Source organism: Trichosurus vulpecula, chromosome 2 (genome assembly GCF_011100635.1).
Source record: "Trichosurus vulpecula isolate mTriVul1 chromosome 2, mTriVul1.pri, whole genome shotgun sequence".
Classification (NCBI taxonomy): Eukaryota; Metazoa; Chordata; class Mammalia; order Diprotodontia; family Phalangeridae; genus Trichosurus; species Trichosurus vulpecula.
This window is the reverse complement of record NC_050574.1, coordinates 103,648,011-103,667,271: the sequence shown is the minus strand read 5'-3', so window position 1 is coordinate 103,667,271 and position 19,261 is coordinate 103,648,011. Positions and strand designations below refer to the sequence as shown.

The following is a 19,261-nucleotide window of genomic DNA, read 5'->3' as shown; positions in this document are numbered from 1 at the left end:
AACAGATGGGCATTTAAATGGCAATGTTCACACAAGGCACATCTCATTTCCCTGATGAAGTAAGTCAGTAAGCTTACTGAGAAGTATGCCTCTGCTTTCTCAGCTATGACTAAACCCCACTTACATTCATTAGGAATTAATTGCAATACGACAGTTCTTTGATGGACCTATGATGTCACTGGGGTGGGTATTCTCTTCACTAGGACTATTCTCTTTACTAGTTCAAGGACACGAAGGGCTTGGATAAAATGGAAGCATGCTCCTCATCTTGGATGATTTGGTTTTACATTCAATGAATCATAAAAAAATGTTTAGAGGTGATTTAAAGAGATGTCATTCCTAGCATCTCTTTTCCCTTTTGCATTACTCTACCTTCATTACTGTGAAAGATGGCCACAAAAGCTTGAGAACTATTGTAATTTGGGGCAGTTCAAGGGTCATCATGTCAAAAAAACATAGTTATGCATTCATACATGTATACATATACATATAAACATATATGTGTTTCACATGCCCTGAATAGAACGTAACCTCTAGGAGTGTAAGAACTGTGTCTATCTACAAAAGCCTCTAATGTGGAATGTGCAGATAAGTATGTGGGGGTGCACATATACGTAAGTGTATTCAGGTATCATTTGGAGTGTGTGAATGGACCTATTTCATTGCTGCAAGGAGCACCCAATGAGTAACTCCCCCTACCAATGCATGTCAGTGCCTTAACTATAATTTAAAGTCCTAGAGCATTTCCTCGAGCAGAAGTGTCAAACGTGTTTTAAAACCTAATTGGGAAATGTTTAACGAAATAAATAAAAATACAATAGAACATAGATAATGTTAATACATGGTTTTCTAAATCAAGGCTCTGTAGGGAGTGGCCCCATTTCTATTTGGGTTTGACTCCACTGGCCTGGAGCACCCAGAGGGTAGGTGATTTGTGGAGGGTCACACCGCCACTATGTGTCAGGCTAGATTTGACTTTATCTTTTCCCGAATGCATGGACATTTCTTATGTATGTATGATTACAAACATGCATTTCCCAACTTTCTGGCAATGACTCTTTTGGTATTTAGATATACTGATCCTCATTTAGTACACACTGGCTGTCACAGGATGCACATACAAAGCCTCTCTAAATTGGTAGACACTAAAAAAAGAAAAAGGAACTCCACTGGAATAAGTTTTGAGGACCCAGGGTCATATCTATGCTCTGATGAGGCAGTAAAGTGCCACTTTTGTGTAAGTAGGAATTTATGGGAATTATCCAGAGTGGCACAGAAGCCAATTTATGTCAAACACAGGATTCAAACTGAGACTTACCTGACTGAGGCAGCCAATCTATCCACAATGGCACGATGTTTCTCAACTATACTACATTCTGTAAAATTAACTAAACAATATTCTCAGTGAGATTCAAAGTAAATTGCTTCCGTATAGTAGAAAGTAGGAATAAAAAGTAGTAGGTTCATGTGTTGAGCAGTCTTAAGACAGTTGTTTCAGTAGTGCCAAATATTAACTAATAAAAACTTTTCATAATTGCTTTAGTTTTTTTTCCTAACTTGAAGTTATGAAACATAGTAATGAGACTAATATCTTCTCTTCAGCTTAAATCTGTAACACTATAATTGATTTATTAAAGATAACAGAACTCATAAAGCTAAAATATTATTTACTCCCCAAAGTAGTCCCCCTAGGGAAGTTAGACACTTATTACATCAAAACTGCTCTCAAAGTAACTCTGAAGGTAATTTCAAAAAAGAAGGTAAAATCCCCAAAGATTTCATATTGAGAAACCTATCACCTCTTTCCTACTTCCCCCTCACCCCTAGCCCCAAAGATGTCTGGCTCAAAAAAAGAAACTAGGAATGTTGACTGTTAATGCAGACAACGTAGGACAGGGATTTTTTAAAAGTTATCTTCCTTCTCCCTCAACAGTGAACTAAAGCTTTACCTAATAGACTCAAGGGTATTCAAATCAATAACTATTTTAAATTCAATTCAGTACAGCTTTCTTGAATTCTCATTGTGTATATATGTGACTATAACCAGAGTCTGAGGAAGATAGAGTCCTTGCCTTCCTAGAGTTTAATATCTCTGGCATTTATATAAATAACTATAACACAAATGATAAATAGGTGCATAAGATAGTAGCAAAAAATGTGTTAAATCATAACAAATGGGGTGTCAGAAGAATTTTTCTGGAAATCAATCTCAGATTGTGGAATGCCTTAAATGCCAAGGTAGGAAGTCTGAACGTTACTCAGTGACAATATTTTTGAGTAGCAGTGACATGAACGGATCTATGGATATGGAAGACTATTCTGGGAGCAGAGCAAAGTATGGATTGGAAAACAGAAAGACATAAGGTAGGAAGACCTATTAGAAGCTTTTGCATCAATCTAATCAGGTGCTAATAAGGGCCCCTCCTAGGCTGGTACCAATAGAAAGAAGAAGGAAGATTCAGGTGCAAGATACGACGTGTGAGTACAATCAGTAGTAAAATAATTTTTAATAGATAACAATAGCAATGATAACAAATAACACCGTGGTTTCAAATATGAGAGATTGTGTGACTGGGGACAGCACTGAGAGAAACAGTAAAGTCAAGAGGAAGAGCAAGTTTTAGAGAAAGAATACATTCTCAACTTGTTGAGCCTGGGGTATTGATGGGACACACAGGTAAAAATGTCCTGTAAGCCTCAAAAGCTGAAGATTTATGGCTTAGAAAAAAAACTCAGGGCTAAAGTTAGAGCTTTGGAAGTCATCTACATAGAGGTCATCTTGACAGTGTACGAATGCTATGCATTATGAGCAAATGAGTTACAAATGAAATATCTAAAAAAAGATTGACATTTACATAGTGTTTTACATACATTATTGCATTTGAGGCTTACAACGACCCTGCAAAATAATGTTATCCTCATTTTACACGTGAAGAAACTGAGGATCAGAAAGATTTTTAGAAGATCAGTGCATTTTGTGTCAATCAATAGCTTTCTATTTTGGAAGCACAAAGAGTATCTCTTTGTGTTAAGAATGTTATTTTAAAATGTAGTCTTTGCTGAAATATTTGTTTTCAAGGTAGATAAATATAATGGGAAATATTTGTTTTCAAGGTAGAAAAATATAGTGGGAAATGTACAGGTTGTGGTTTCAGAGGACCCAGGTTCAAATCTTACTTAAGTTCAAACCCAGCATTCTTTCCACCACATCACACTGGAGTCCACCTTCAGCCTACTACATCTATGACCTTGAGCACAACTATGATCTATAGTTTCTTCATCAGTAAAATGATAGGGTTTGACTAAATGGCCCCTGAGGTTCCTTCTAGCTCATAGTCAATGATTTTTCATTCAAGTACTGCCATGTACTCATTCTGATCATTAATAAAGCAATGTCATTAATCGTTGCACAGATAGATATCTTCTTCTGAGGGAAAAGGGGCATATGATCTATACATTGTCTCAGTGCACAAGAACAACAAATGAACAGACAATTTCTCATACACATACACAGACACACACAATTAACATATACTTTCACATTTTGGTTACTGCCTTTACAGAACCATACAGCAAAGACCATTAAAATATCACCATATGACATGATCAGACAAGAATAAATTAATCCAAGGAATAGACTGATAGGAATTTTGGATGAGTAAAAATGTAATTAAGCCAAAATTGAAAATTCACCATGTGGTTTCATCTCAGGGGAATGATAGATTCTGAAATAATAACAAAATGTCATTTCAACCCAAAAATCTTTTTGGAGAGACAATAAGGGATCATGTAGACAGACATTATGGAATCCAGGAATTTGGCTATTATCCAGAAATTCCACACGAAGGAGACCCGAAGACTAGCCAAGAGTTTGATTAAATACCATACTAGTCTGAATATAAGCCCCATGTTCCTTCAAATTTTTCCTGTATAAAATTTTATTATAGTTCATGTATTTCAGCTTATATGTAAAAAAAGTTTTCATCCTTTCAAATAGATCCACCCTTGGTGAAATAGATTAAAATGCTATCAATTAGATGAGGACATAGATGGATCAGCAAAGAAGTATAAAAGATGTGCATACTAGTAAAATTTAAGTCTTTCATCATGGAAAAATTATTCTGGTTCTGACTCTGCCTCAAAATGAGGGAAAAGAGTCTTCAGTAGACTTTTAATCAAGATACATAAAAATCAATCTGAAAGCCAGTGACTCAAAAGAGCATGTATTTAGGATCCCTAATGCCCCTAGTATGGGGTAGCACAGTGGATAGAGTGCTGACCCTGGAATTAGGAAGGCCTGCATTCAAATCCAGCCTCAGACAGCTGTGTCTTTGCCTGTGTCAGATAGCTGAGCTAGCTGTGTGACCTTGGGTAAGTCACTTTACCCTGTTTGTCTCAGTTTCCTTATCTGTAAAATGAGGTGCAAAAGGAAATGGCAAGCTACTCCAGTACTTTTGCCAAGAAAACCTCAAATGAGGTCACAAAGAGTTAGACATGACTGAAAGTCCAAACCCCAAGGTACTAACATAAAGTCTTATCATACTGTGTTATCTTCCAACAAGATGCTCTCAGAGCTCACTGGGCCATTCCCTCAGAGCAAGGATTAGAGACACTGCCTAGGAAGGTAAGTTAATACTTTGTTTATGGAAGAATGCATTATGGAAAACTTTTGAATCCAAAGGGAAGAGAATAAGTGAAATACATTTAGTACTTTAAAACTTCCAAAATGTTTTTTCCTCCCAAGAACCCTCTGTAGTAGGCATTTGCTGTTTCTGTCTTTGTATCATCAGAGCTTTCAACAGTATCTTGACCACTGGTGAACTGAATGGAATGGTACTTCAGCGATGATTCCTATCTTGACCCTTCTGGGAGCCTTTCACTAGTCTCACACTCATCAGCATGGCTGTTGTTGGGTCAGCTTCTTCATGATAGTAACAGAGCCATTAGGAACACTGGAAATCTAAGAACTTTTCAGAGAAGCACATTCATAGAATTTAGGGGCAGGAAGGAACCTTTAGTCCTAAAATCCACAGAAAGCTGACATCGAAAGGACTAATTAGAGGCAGAGTCAGGACTAGAATCCTTGCCTCCTGACTCTTATTTCAATCAGTACTCTTGACCTTATAATATAACAGTAGTAATTCACAATGAGTAAAAATGCCCCCCTTTCTTCTTTTCAGTGTTGGAGGACTGAATCTAGGAGTGCATAAACTGTCAGACTTGGTTTATATGTTGGTTAGTTTTACTGAATTGTTTTTCCCTCTCTTTTTCTTTCAGTCTTTATCATATGGAGAAGCTTGCTGAGGAGGGGTGGTGATGAAGAAGGAGTAGAAATGAGGTTTATTCAGAAATAAAATGATAAATCTACTGATCAAATCCTAATTTATACCAAATTGCTTTCCCATTTCCCATCACTCAAAAGGAAGTCCTTTGCCCAGTTATTTATGTTATTAAATGTTGTACTACTGTTTTAAAGAAGAAATAAAGGTGATTATTAAACAAAATATATCAATAAAAAATTAAAGGATTTATGGAGTGATTTACACTTTATAAAAGAGCTTCCCTCACAATACCATTGGGAAATGGCTTGAGAAATTATTCATACCATTTTGTAGTTGAAGAAAACTGAGGCCCAGAGATGTTGGGATTCATCTTCTGTCATACACCCAGTAAATGATGAAGGCAGCTTCAAACTTGGGCCTTCTTTTTGCAAATAAAATACACTTTCCAATAAAACAAGCCAAAACAACCATACTCCTCCCATACTAGCACTCAAAATCTTACACTTTTTGGGCTCAGAGAATAAATCAAGCTAAAGCAAAGAGAATTTGACCATAAAGTTCCCATATCCAGCAAAGGTAGAAAACCCACACTAGGTTACTGGAAATCAATAGGGTAATTCTCTTTATTAGAGGACTAGAGAAGAGGAGGAACTGAGATAGCCAGGCTCTCAGATGTCATTAGCATGAGAAATTTAAGAGAAAAATGAAAATAAGGGTTGAAGCTAAACAAAAAATAGAATCTAATCCCTTTTTGTCCTGTGGTTACTTGTAAAATATTTTGTTACCATCAAGTACTATTCCAGGACATGGGAGGGTAACCCAGGGATGAAACTTGCCATCTTAATGGTCTCCATATGATCTAAAATACTAACCACTTAAACTCAATTTATGAGAAAACCTCATATTTGATCAAAATATTTAATCAAAAAATAACTATTTGATATAGAAAAACAAGACATCATGCAATCCCTTTTAGCTCTAAATCTCTACAATTCCATAAAATTAACTGCATAATCTCTGAATTTTTTAAAAGAACAATATTGTGAATCACTGTATCTCTTTGATCTTAAGCATATCCCTTGTCTGCTTATATTTAATGAATTTCATCTGGGTAAAAATTTAGTGTCATAATGTCAAAAGCAAAATTCAATTTTTATTTTCATAACCTTAAACCTATTCTTTTATGTATTAGACTAAAAGGTAAATTGTGGTCTTCAAAGGAGTATTCAGTTATATCTAAAAGGAAACATGAATAAACATGTCTTGTGAATTATAATGCCTGGAATTTATATGGAGTGTTTAAAATGAAAGCCTGACATGTATGTTCAACAACCAAGGTAGCGTCTAATAGGAAAACACTAAATTAAGATTCAACACTTTGAGTAGGATCATACAGTTTCCAAGATGCCTTTACCCCATGGCATTTTTCAATAAGAAAAATGTAAAATAAAATGAGAATATTAAGTATTCTCCAGTAGGATTAAATTAAAGTGAGAGGTGATTAAGTTACTAGAATTATTTTTCAACTGATTTTTTTTGTGAATTGAATAACATTACAATAATTTTTTAAAGATAATTTAATGGCAGATAACTAAATATATAGTAGAGTAGGGTGGGGCTAGGAAGGGGAGTAAAGTCTATGCTATGAGGTTTTGCTTTTATAATCTGATATTCTTTGTATTTTTTTGGCATAGGAAATTATTTGTGTATATATTTTTTTATAATTAAGATTTTTTATTTTTAGTTTACAACCACTCAGTTCCACATAATTTTGAGTTCCAGATTTTCTTCCCCCCCTCCCTCCCCAAGACAGCATGGAATTCGATATATCTTCTACATATAACTTCGCATTGAACTTATTTACACAATAGTCAAGTTGTAAGAAGAATTATGACCAATGGAATGAATCAGGAAAAAGATGACACAAAACCAAAAAAGCTAAAAACAAACAAAAGAGAAAAAAAAAACAAAGGGAAAACAAAAAAGGGGGGAACAGTGTGCCTCAATCTGCATTCATACTTCATAGTTCTTTCTCTGGATGTAGATAGCTGTAGATATTTTAACCTAATTGTTACTCTAAGCATTTTTCTCATTCTTTATATTTAACCTATATGAAAAAGTTGAGATTGCTCTCACTTGGCTTTTAGTGACAGCTGTAGTTTAGTTGTTCTTTAATTGTATCCAAGTCTTCATGACTCATTTAGCATTTTCTGAGCAAAGATACTGGAGTGGTTTGTCACTTCCTTCTTTAGCTCATTTTACAAAAGAGGTAACTGAGGTAAACAGAGTTAAGTGACTAGCCTCAAGTCACACAACTAGAAAATGTCTAAGGCCAGATTTGAACTGGGAAAGAGAGGAGTCTTCCTGACTCCTGGTCCAGCACTCTATTCACTGCACCAGCCAGCTCCCCATTGATTTGACTTTTGGATAATAATAAATATATTACCAATAATAATTAATAATACATATGCAAAGGCTAGTTGGCATTTATATTGAAGATTTTCAAAGTTCCTTACATGTTACCTCATTTGATCTACATAATGACCTTGTGAGGCAGACATTAGTGTTACTCATATTTTACAGATGAGTTAACAGGGATGGAAAGATTAAGTGATTTGCCAAGGGTCACCCACCTAGTACATGACTGAGAAAAGCCTCAACTCAAGTCTTAGTGATTCACAGTCTTGTTCCCCTGGAGGCCCCCATAGTTGAAGTGCTATTATTACTTCTCTAATACTCCAGTTTTTGAGGTATTACAAAGATCTCTGTTGACCCTTACCACCCCAAAAGTCAGGGCTGTAGATTTGCATATGTTTTTTTTTTTTTTGCTCTTCATTGTTCATATCTGCTCAGGAAATCTAAGCCAGTGATGGTAGCTGAATTAGAAGAAATGTATAAAGGAACAAAGAAAGCTTCAGGGAAGGAGCTGAAATGAAACCTAAAGAGATGTTTCCAAGTTTGACGCCTCCAGGCAAATTTAAAATCACACTTGAAGATGAGCTCCAACTCATTTTTTTCTCCCAAAAAAACTAGTGCAATTTTTATCAGTTGAAAATGTGGAAAAGTAACTGAGATAAGACCTCAAAACAGTTCTGAAAAGCTTTGTTCTTAAGCTTATACATGGTTTCCTCACCTGGGGAAATTTGAAACTCATCATGAAAAGGAAAATTGCTTTCTACAATCTCTTAAGGTGGTATAAACCTCTTAGAGCTTTATGTAATAGTACAATTCTGTTATCTAGCTCTCTGTCATTTAGAAGTCTAATGAATCAAGTTTTGTAAAGAGGAGAAAGTAGAAATGTGAGTTGTTAGTTATTGATGTACTCAAAGCTATATTTTTGGTAATAATAATAAATCAACAAGAATTGATTAAGCACCTACTATGTGCCAATAAATGCATTGGGGATACAAAGGAAAAAGTGGTTAAATAGTTCTTGCCCTGAAGCAGCTTACATGCTAAAGGAGAAGACAATATCTTCATTTGTACATTCCCTTACATTCCCTTGTGATATACTCCTATATCTCTCCTCCCTCTCTCAAACTCTTGAGGAAAAGTTATCTAAACTCACTATTTCCACTGCCTCTTCTCTCACTCACTCCTTAACCCTCACTAATCTGCCTTCCCATCTCATTATTCAAACTAATCTCTCCAAAATTACTAACATTTTCTTAATTGCCAAGTCTAATGGCTTTTTCTCATTCCTTAATCCCCCCTCTACTGAACTTGACACCACTGGACATACTATTTTCCAGGATATTCTCTCTCTCCAAGAAGGTGTTTCTCTGCCCATCCACAACTAGCCCCTTTGTACCTGTGCTTTGGATTCCATCCCCTTCCCTCCCCTTCCCTCCCCTCTCCTCCCTTTCTCTTCCCTTCCTTTTCCTTTCCTATCTCTTTTTCTCTCCTCTGAACTCCAACAGAACTTTTATCTGGATCATTAGTCTAGAAATAATTACAAATTGCATTTTGTTGTTATTTAACTAGATTCTAAGATCAAAGATGGGCCCCATGTCTCATGACTTCTTTGAAACCACTAAAGCATCTATACAAAAAACATTTGTTGAAGAATGCAATATTGCAAAGCATAATGACATACTCCTGTAATCCCTACAACTGGGAGAGGGGAAAAGGTACAGAAAGATAAATGGATAGATAGACAACAGATAAAAAGATGGATGGATAGATGGATAAGTAAATAAAGAAATAAAGAAATTAATACATTAAAAACAAATAATTAAATGGATGAATGAGTGATTAAATGAATGATTTATTTAACTAATCACTTAATGAGTGAATGAATGAATAAGAGGTATTGATTATTCTTCACTGACAAGTGAAGTCGCTTGTTTCCAAATGCCTTGAAGTCTGGGCCCCAAAGTGTATTTTCTACATACCTGTCCAGTCTCCAACTATTTTCAGATGAACTCCAAATATTGCTTTGGTTTCAGTTGGGCACTAAAAAAAATAAATAAAGCATCAATCTATTCTGAATGATAATGGAGTATCTAATTAACATTCAAACATAATTTTCTTCATGCAGAAAAATCCCAAATCAATAGAAAAGGGAAAAGCAAGGGAAAACATTAAATTCTACATAAATTTCTGTTAAAAACAAATAACAAAGTAAACAACTCAAAAATACAATCAAAACTAAAATATGTTTATTCTGGATTCTGAAAGAAAAGCTATGTATTCCCAAATAAAGAAATATACAAAATAATATTAAATTTCTAAATGGTTGTTATAATTCTTATTAAAAAATATTTGCTGATAGTATGCCCACTGGCCTAAGAACTATTTTGTACCACAAACAAAAAGAAGACATTCTTCCCAAATAGTCCACACGGAGAAGACATTTTTACAACCCCAGAAATAAACACCCATGTCGTCTTCTGCCTTCTTCTCACTGACACCATTTCTTTTCAGAATCATAATTGGCACTCCCTAAATGTGGTAAGTGAAGGCCTATTGACATGGTTGCCTTTATTCTACTCCTAAGAATGTTGAGAAGGAGCTAACACTGTGCTGTGGGCATGATGATGATGATAAAATTAGTACAGTCTCATGAAGATGGGGACAAAAAGGGAGAGAGGGGGACAAAAATCTGATAGGAATAGAAGGCCAAGAATGTAATTCAAGAGAAAACATGGTTCTGGGAAACCTCAAGCAAACCAATGAACAGAGGCACAGACAAGTAAGAAAAATGCACAGAATTTGACAGTGCTTCTGAAAGTCATCAACATGATGAGAGTGAGTCCAGGGCACACAAACTAACCGTGGGTGACAGAACTGGATTAAGGTACTGAACAGCAGTGAGACAATAAGAAAGACAGAAAAATAAAGATATGGGATCAACTAATTGATACCATATTATTGAAATCTCAGTTAAAAGAACAATTTGGGAGGGGAAAGTGTAATGTTGATGACTACTTGTCAAAAAAGTTAGATGACAACTAGAATTCCTAAAATCTTCACATTTTAAGAATCAGAATTAACGTAAACATGGATTTCAAAACTGTTGTGCTTGTTTTTATTATGGGTTTTTCTAATGATATAAAATAACAAACATCAGTAAGAAATTGAAAAAGCTTGAAAGCAATTACCCCCTTTTCTTAACTATGTAGAAATATTCCATTATTTTTCTTTCATATTTATTTGTTTAATTTCAAATCAACCGAGCTGTTCAATCTCACTTGCTAAATTAACATTCCAAATATTAACTTTGCCAAAAATCATTTTGCCTTCTTCACATACATGTGTGTAAGCTCCTAAGAGAAAGGGACTGTCTCACTTGTGAATAGGTATCTCTAGTGCCTAGCCTATGTGGATTAGTCTAATATTTGAATGATTCCATTTATTTTCTGGTGCTAAATGAATCCAGATCTAGCTATCACAGGATACTAGGATTAAAGCAAGGAAGGCCAGCATTCAGATCTGCAATTCTCCCACACATGCCAACCTCCAGACAATAGTTGTGGGACCTTGGGCAAATCTCTGAGCCTGTCTCCTCTTCTATAATAGTGTGTATGGCCCACTATGCGTGACTGTGCCATATCTCAAATGATAAAATGTACCTAAAGAGATTTGTACACCCTTTATTTGCAGTAATATAAATATCTTTTTATTTATTACACCTCTAAAAGGGGCAGCAAAGTAGAGTTTCTAGAGGGCTGGCCTCCAAACCAGGAAGAGCTGGTCTTGTCTTTGACATATACTGACTATGTGACCCTGGGCAAATCACTTAACCTCTGAACGTTCTAAGTAACTCTTTAAGATGTTAATTTGATGTTAAGGCACTCGTCTAGATAGATAGAGGGAATTTCCTCACTGGAAATTCTCTTTACCACTGAAATCACAAATCCAGCTCTAATCTGTAAAGATGTAGGTAGTAATACAGGCTCTAAATCCCTCAGTGTGTTTTATTAGGAAAATGCTGCACAAATTTTAAAATATCACAGAGATGAGCATTTTTGTGGCTATTTTTACTGTTGTTCTTATTATAATAATTATTCTCATTCTCCTTTGTTCCATGGGGTTCAGATAGAAAAATCATGGGACAAGTCAATATTCTGCCCATATTTTTTTATATTTAATGTTCAATGGGCTATTTGACAGGGTGCTAAAATAATGGCTTCTTGTTGAGGGATAAAAGCATTGGGTTGAAAATAGCCTTTGTAGACTCACTGAAAATAGTTTCAAAACAGCTCCAGTAGCAAACAGGTCAACATGGCATGGTTAAATACCTCTTTTATTCCCATATGGGTCTGATCTCTGCTAAGTCTTTATACTTTGAAACACTTTCATTTCATGTAACACAAAGAGTATAATTATTTGTCATGGTGAGATCTATTAAAAATATTGCTGATGTAAAAACAAAACGTATTAACAAAAATTCTTTTAAAAACTGTTAAATGTAAAATAAGCTTTTTAAAAAAAAAGTAGGTCAATCTTATGTCCATGCTATTGTGGACAAAATATTGTTCTTTGATAATGGTCCAGATCCAGTGCAGTTTGTTGGTCAGGTTCTTGGGATATTTTCAGATCCCATTTATTGTACGGGGATTTGTCATCTGTTAGTCCAATAAAGAGAGTGAAGAGCTTCTGATGTATAATATTACCCACCAGAGCTTATCTTTTCAGTTGTTCAGTAGTTGCTAAATGCTTATAGTTTGCAGTGATATACCATAGCTTCCATCATCTATTTGAACAGTCTGCATTGATCACTAAGTGTGGGCTTCTTAAACATAAACTTTTTATCCTTCATGCTAAAATGATTTAGAGCACCATTTTGCTGAATGGGCCAAGGATACACTGTATCCAGTGCTGAGCATGGTGGCTGGCACATAGTAAGTGTGGAATAAAGGTTTGTGTTATGGTCACTGGTAATTATGAAGATGATAATAATGAAGATAACATGATTTCATTCACTCATCTTTCCCCTCCCCCTTTACATTTTCAGAGAAAGTTCTATGTAGTGGTCGAGTCAAAGGTGGTGACTAGGGAATAGGAACTGTCTAACGGGAAGAGAAAAAGTAGAATTGTTCCTAACTGGCAATGTCCACATTTCAAAGGTATGGGATAGAAATGGGAGTAATCCGCCCCCCTCATTTGACATTTTTTCCCTGAACTTTATGCCCAGACAGGTACAAATTTTATACCACAAAGAAATCCATAAATCCATATGATTCAGTCATTTGTTCAATTCTTCTTTGACAATATATTGTTCCTGAATTCATACAGATATCTGTGATCCACGGGGGAATTCTGGATGCCATTCTTGGGATTCAGTAACTTTGTAAGTTCCATTAGGATGCAATTTTCAGTTAAATTAGACAATGGTATGTCACTGGCCTTCAGATATATGCTTATTCCAGAAGTGTTTCTATTTATGTTCCTCTTTTTTTATATTTTTTTTGGGGGGGGGGGAAGAAGGCAGGGCAATTGGGGTTAAGTGACTTGCCCAAGGTCACACAGCTAGCAAGTGTGTCAAGTGTCTGAGGCTGGATTTGAACTCAGGTCCTCCTGACTCCAGGGTTGGTGCTCTACTAACTGCGCCACCTAGTTGCCCCATTCCTCTTTTTTTAACCTGTTTATCACATATTCTAAGAAATCTTCTCTCTTATTGGTGAAGAATTGTTATATCTATAACTGCCTTAGTTTAATGATTATTATTAACGCTGTATTATTAACACTGAATAGGTTTTGATTAGGACACTTTTAAAATATTTTATGATCCACTTAGTGGTGGTGGTGGTGGTAGTAGTAATAGTAGTAGCAGTAGTAGTAGTAGCTGTTGTACTAGTAGTAGTAGTAGTAGTAGTAGTAGTAGTAGTAATAGTAGTAGCAGTAGTAGTAGCAGTAGTAGTAGTTGTAGTAGAAATAGTAGTAGTAGCAGTAGTAGTAGTAGTAGTAGTAGTAGTTGTAGTAGTAGTAGTTGTAGTAGTAGTAGCAATAATAGTAGTAGCAATAATAGTAGTAGTAGTAGTTGTAGTAGTAGTTGTAGTAGTAGTAGTAGCAGTAGTAGTAGTTGTAGTAGCAGTAGTAGTAGTTGTAGTAGTTGTTGTAGTAGTAGTAGTTGTTGTAGTAGTAGTAGTTGTAGTTGTAGTAGTAGTAGCAATAATAGTAGTAGCAATAATAGTAGTAGCAGTAGTAGTAGTTGTTGTAGTAGTAGTAGTAGTAGTAGTAGCAGTAGTAGTAGTAGTAGTAGCAGTATTAGTAGTTGTAGTAGCAGTAGCAGTAGTAGTAGTTGTTGTAGTAGTAGTAGTAGTTGTAGTAGTAGTAGCAATAATAGTAGTAGCAGTAGTAGTAGTAGTGGAGGAAGAGGAGTAAACAAGTAAAAAAATGTGATTATTGTAGGTAATTTTCTAAGGAAAGTAAAGGATAGAAAACCAAAAAGAAATAGTCTTTGTTCTCAAAAAGCTTACATCCCGTTCAAGAAGACATGTAGTGAATACAATCATATACAACATGTATGTGAAAAAATATAAGGTAATTTGAGCGGAAAAAGATGAGGGATGCTTTACTGGGAAATACAACATGCTTCTTAAGTACAATTCTTTTATCCCCTTGCCCATGTTTTGACCCTTTGCATTTGTGTAGTTTCAGTGGTATGGGACACAATCAAAGATAATTTATATTTTAATAGACTAACCAATACAACTCCATATTCAAGTAGGTTTTGAATTATCCTAGCCTATGAAGAATAGTGCTGACCAAGAGAATATTAGAAATAAAAACAGCCCTGCTTCTATGACTGAGTGTCCCTCTAACAAGCATCTATTAGAGTGCTATTTAAGCTAAAGTGAAACAGCCTTTTTTTAACTCTCCTCAATTAACCCTCTCTCTATCAAAACAGATAAGTAGGCACTGACCACTGGGCAACTAGATGGTAAAGTGGATAGAGTGCTGGGCCTGGAATCAGAAAGACTTAAGTTCCAATCCACCTCAGACACTTACATAATGGCAAGCAAAGTGGGACTTTTTGTTGTCTTTTGTTTTGGAGTGCTTCTCAGCACTAAGGCAATCAAGTGCCTTTGAATGAGTCTTGCCTTTGTTTGTAGGAAGGCCACACCCTTTTTCTAGTTAGGTCAGGAGAGGTGTGAAACCTTCAAGAGGTGTGAAACCCTCAGCTATGTGACCCTGGGCAAGTCACTTAACCCTATTTGCTTCAGTTTCTTCATCTGCAAAAAGGGCTAGAGAAGGAAATAGCAAACCACTCCAGTACCTCTGCAAGAAAATACCAAATGGGGTCACAGACAGTCAGACATGACCGAAAAAACATTGACCATATGTCGATTTTTTTAATGATTACTTCAGGGGCTAAAGAGAAATCTATTCTTTTCTAATTTCCCATTCCATTAGACAAATTAATATCTAAGGTCTCAATGGATATATATGAATGAGGTTATATAGAAGTAAAATGCAACGGATTTGGAGACTCAAGACTACAGTGTGAGTCCTGTCTCCACCACTTAGAAGCTAGATGGCTTTGCTTGAATCATTTAAATTTGTATCCTCGATTTCCTCATCTTGAAAACAAGCATAATCTCCCACAACAGGGGTTCTTAGAAGTTGAAATAAGGCAATTCATTGAAAAGGCTTATCTGTAGATTGTCATGTAAACGTGGCTATTATTAATATAGTCCATAGTTTTTCCATCTTAAACTTAAGGGTAAAGATTGTTGGATCAGACACTTACTATCTAGTTCAAACATCTCATTTTACAGATAAGGAAACTGAGGCCAAGGGATATTAAGGAAGTTGCCCAAGGCCACACAAATACTATGATACGAAGATGAACACACATTCTCCAACTATAGAGCCAGTGGTCATACCAAGGTCCATTGTTTCTCCCTTACTCCCTTCTTTCCTTTCTTCCTTCCTCCCTTCCTTCCTCCATCACTTCCTTCCTGCCATGATGCTTTAAAAACCTAGAGATAACTGAAAGACTTACCTCCAAATGGTCTTAAATCAACTGCAGAAAACTTGTTAGTTCCCCTCAAGGCAAATTGAAAAAAGAATCAGTAGCCAATCTGAAGGGGTACTATGTGAATAACACAAAAAAAGGCCTTAGCATGATGTTTTCTTTGAAAAAGTGATCAAAGAAAATTAAAGGAAATGTTTAAATGGTTCCCCCATACCAAATAATGTTAGATTCACTGATTTATTTTAAAACATAATCAAGTAACTTAATTACTCTTTCACGGTTTCCAGATCTGCTTTCCATTAGGATTTAGAAAGCTACCCAATGGAAAAATGCCAATGATGTTCATTTCTAAACTTTGCTTGGAGTGAAGGGGGCAGGGGTGTGTTACATGAGGGAGGTGGAGGAGAGGGAGGGGTGATTTTTCAAGACAGAGTTTCCCTCTAGTTTCCTAGGAAATACAAAATATAGTTTGGGTCTTGTTTACCTTCATGCAAAGTCTAAGATACCTCTGACCTCTGACAGAGGTAAAAGAAATAGTGAGTGGGAAATAATTACTATGTGACAATGGACCAGGTAGAAAAGATTCTCAGATGCTCTGGAGAAAGACTAATTCATTTTCTGATGATTTGTTTCTTGTGGTGTTTTGTTCTAAATGTATTCAATGACTCATCGTTTTATAACATTGCACATAAAAATACAGGCTGATTAAGGAGGAAGAGCAAAATAAAGAAGTTGCTCAATACTGCTTATGTCTGAGCATTTCATGAAAGGATGACACCAACTGGAAGGCTGGGAAAGGACTCTAAAAAACCGATGTGTTTGTTTCTCAAATTAAGAAATTTTCAGTAATAAATAGCTTACATTTATGATGTGGCCCTGTTCCGGTGAACATATTTGTCACTGAGTTGGACAAAGGTATAGGTGGTGGGCTTATCCAGTTTTCAGAGGACCCTAAAGTTGGGCTACATTAATAACATATGGGATCTTGCCAGGCTAGAACACTGGGCTGAATGTAATAGAATGAAATTCAATAGGATTAAATATTAAGTCTCACATTTGGGTTTTGTCCTGGGCAAAAACTCAAAATCAGTTCTAGTGTGATACAATAACACACTTGGAACTCAAGTGTACAATTAGGCCATAGCTTTTTTTAAATAGTGGTACAAAGACACAATGAGTGCAGCTCCAGGGGACCTTACCCTGTCTGAAAACCCCAGCTCAGTAATTGGAGGTAGAGAGTCTTTCCTCCCACTAAGCTTTGAAAGATTTTAGGAGACTCTAGGAAACAGTACTATATATCTGGTGAAGAGACCTCTCCTCTCCAAATGGTTCCATGAGGTTCCAGCCTCTGGACCCAGATCATCCATCTAGAGAAAGTTCTTTATCAGTCAGTGCCAGCATGATACAATTAATTACTAGACTCTTACAATCTGTCCTCTGACTTCAGGCCTCCAAAGACCTGGTGGGCAAGATCACTGGAGGCCATGAATAATAGTAAAGTTTTAGAAGCACATAACCCTACCTAGTAAAGGTAAAAAACGTCATCTCCATAGCATGGCAACTGTGATGCTTTTGGCCTACAGTTTCAAGCAGGTATTAGTCTGGGGTCCCTCTTCCCTCCCTTCATTCTCCAGATGCTCACTTCCAGACTAGATGGTGATTGCAGGGTCAAACACAAAGCACTATACTGTGAGCAAAGTGAAAGGGCCATATCAGTTTCAAATTATAACAATAAGAAAAGTGCTACAATTCGTAAATGCCATTGCTAACACTGATGTTTGCCATGAAGTGGCTCCTTCCCTTTCTCTGCTTTTCCTTTACAACTGGTTATCTGGCAAATATATGGGGCCAACTTGGCACAAGGAGGAAGGATGATCTTTGCTACTGATGATGCCAATTGTTTCCTTCCCAGATTCAGAATCTTCTCTATTCTGACACAATACAGTGACCAGGTCTTAAATTTACAATCAAGCAGCACAGATAGAGATGTATTTAGCACAGTGGAACTCTTGGAAATAGATTCTCCTATCAGATACGAGGAGCTTTTTAAGGACAGAGAAGTAACTATATGTTCTTTTGAGAAGGCCTTTCCCTCCAGATGGACACCTAAAATTCAAGGGCCTACACCTGTGTTCTAGATCATTCACCTAAAGGAAGTCTTCATCACCTCTTCTGGATTTCAATAAAACCCCGGATTACCAGGGATTAAAAAAATACAAGTACAAAATAGAGGAGTTGTGGTTAGACAGAATTTTATCTGAAATCTCTGGGGTTAGAAGATGATGTGGCAAACCATAAAAGCTAATGCCTTCCTGAGCTATCTTAAGTGAGGTACAGCTTCCAGCAATAAAGAGGTCAGAGTCCCTCTGTCCTTTGCCCTAGTCAGATCTCATGTGAAGTACTGTGTTCAGTCGGGGGCACCACTGTTAAAGAAGGATATTAAATAAGCTGAAGAAATTCCAGAAGAGGGCAACCGGGATGGTAAGGCCCATGTTTACATAGTAACTTTTAATAAATGCTTTATAATTGAGTGATTAATCAGTCGAAGGACTGGGTATGTTTAGCCTGAAGAAGAGAAGACTCCAGGGAGGATGTTATAGCTGTTTTAAGGTATTTGAAGGGCTGGATTTGAAAGAAAGATTAGACTTCCTCCATTTGGTTCAAAGGCCAGATGTAAAGGATTCACAGTTCTGGGAATTTGGCCTTGCTTCTCCCACCTCTGTGCCTTCACACAAGCTGTCATGCATGCCTGGAATGAACTTCCTAATCATCTCCACCTCTTAGAATTCCTTGCTTCCTTTCAGGCTCTTCTCATGTTCCATCCCTTTTCCTGATTCCCCTACTTCTGTTCTCTCTCTCTCTTGTCTTCTCTCTCTCTCTCTCTCTCTCTCTCTCTCTCTCTCTCTCTCTCTCAACTTCCTATGCCTATAAATTGTCTGTTTACATGCTGTATGCTCCCAATAGAATATAAACTTTTTAAATTTTTTCTTTTCTACCTCTAGCTCCCAAGTGAAGCTTTCTCATACTGGCTCTGCTACCAACTTTATGGCCTTCAAAATCATACCTCTACTGCAGCCTCATCTGTAATGTCTCTCAGAAACTGGGGCCTACTCACCTTGGAACATCCCACCACCTCTCACTTCTATAATTGGGGAGTTCCTCCTGGGGGCTCCATTTTGCAAAAGAGCCAGGAAATCCAGGTACCTTCTTCCCTCCCCCCTTCACTTTTCAGCTCCCTTTTGTGTGTTGTTTCCTCCATTAAAATGTTAGCTCTTTCAGAGAGGGGTCTGTCTTTGGCTTTTCTTTGTATCCCTAATGCTTAGCACAGTGCCTAGCATACAGTATACTTAATAAATGCTTACTTCTTTTCTTCCTAACAGAGTGCCTGGAAGGTAGTTGGTGGTTAATCATAGTATGTTGGATTGGAGTCTGACAATAACTGTAAGGAAAGTAGCATAAGTACAAACCCCTTACTTTATAGATCAGGAAACAAAGTTTCTGAGCATTTAATATTTGGAAACATTAAGTGATTTGCCTGAGGTCACATGGCTAT

General features: G+C 36.5%; 1 protein-coding gene across 2 annotated transcripts in view; it reads right to left on the bottom strand.

Annotated features, from left to right (window-relative positions):
• Positions 1–19,261, bottom strand: part of NOX4 (NADPH oxidase 4) — a 246,095-nt gene that overhangs the window by 106,407 nt on the left and 120,427 nt on the right. For both annotated transcript variants that reach the window (XM_036745642.1, XM_036745643.1), the window contains exon 12: positions 9,677–9,737. In XM_036745642.1, coding sequence (XP_036601537.1) covers positions 9,677–9,737 — 61 coding nt within the window. The remainder of the gene's footprint in view (positions 1–9,676; positions 9,738–19,261) is intronic.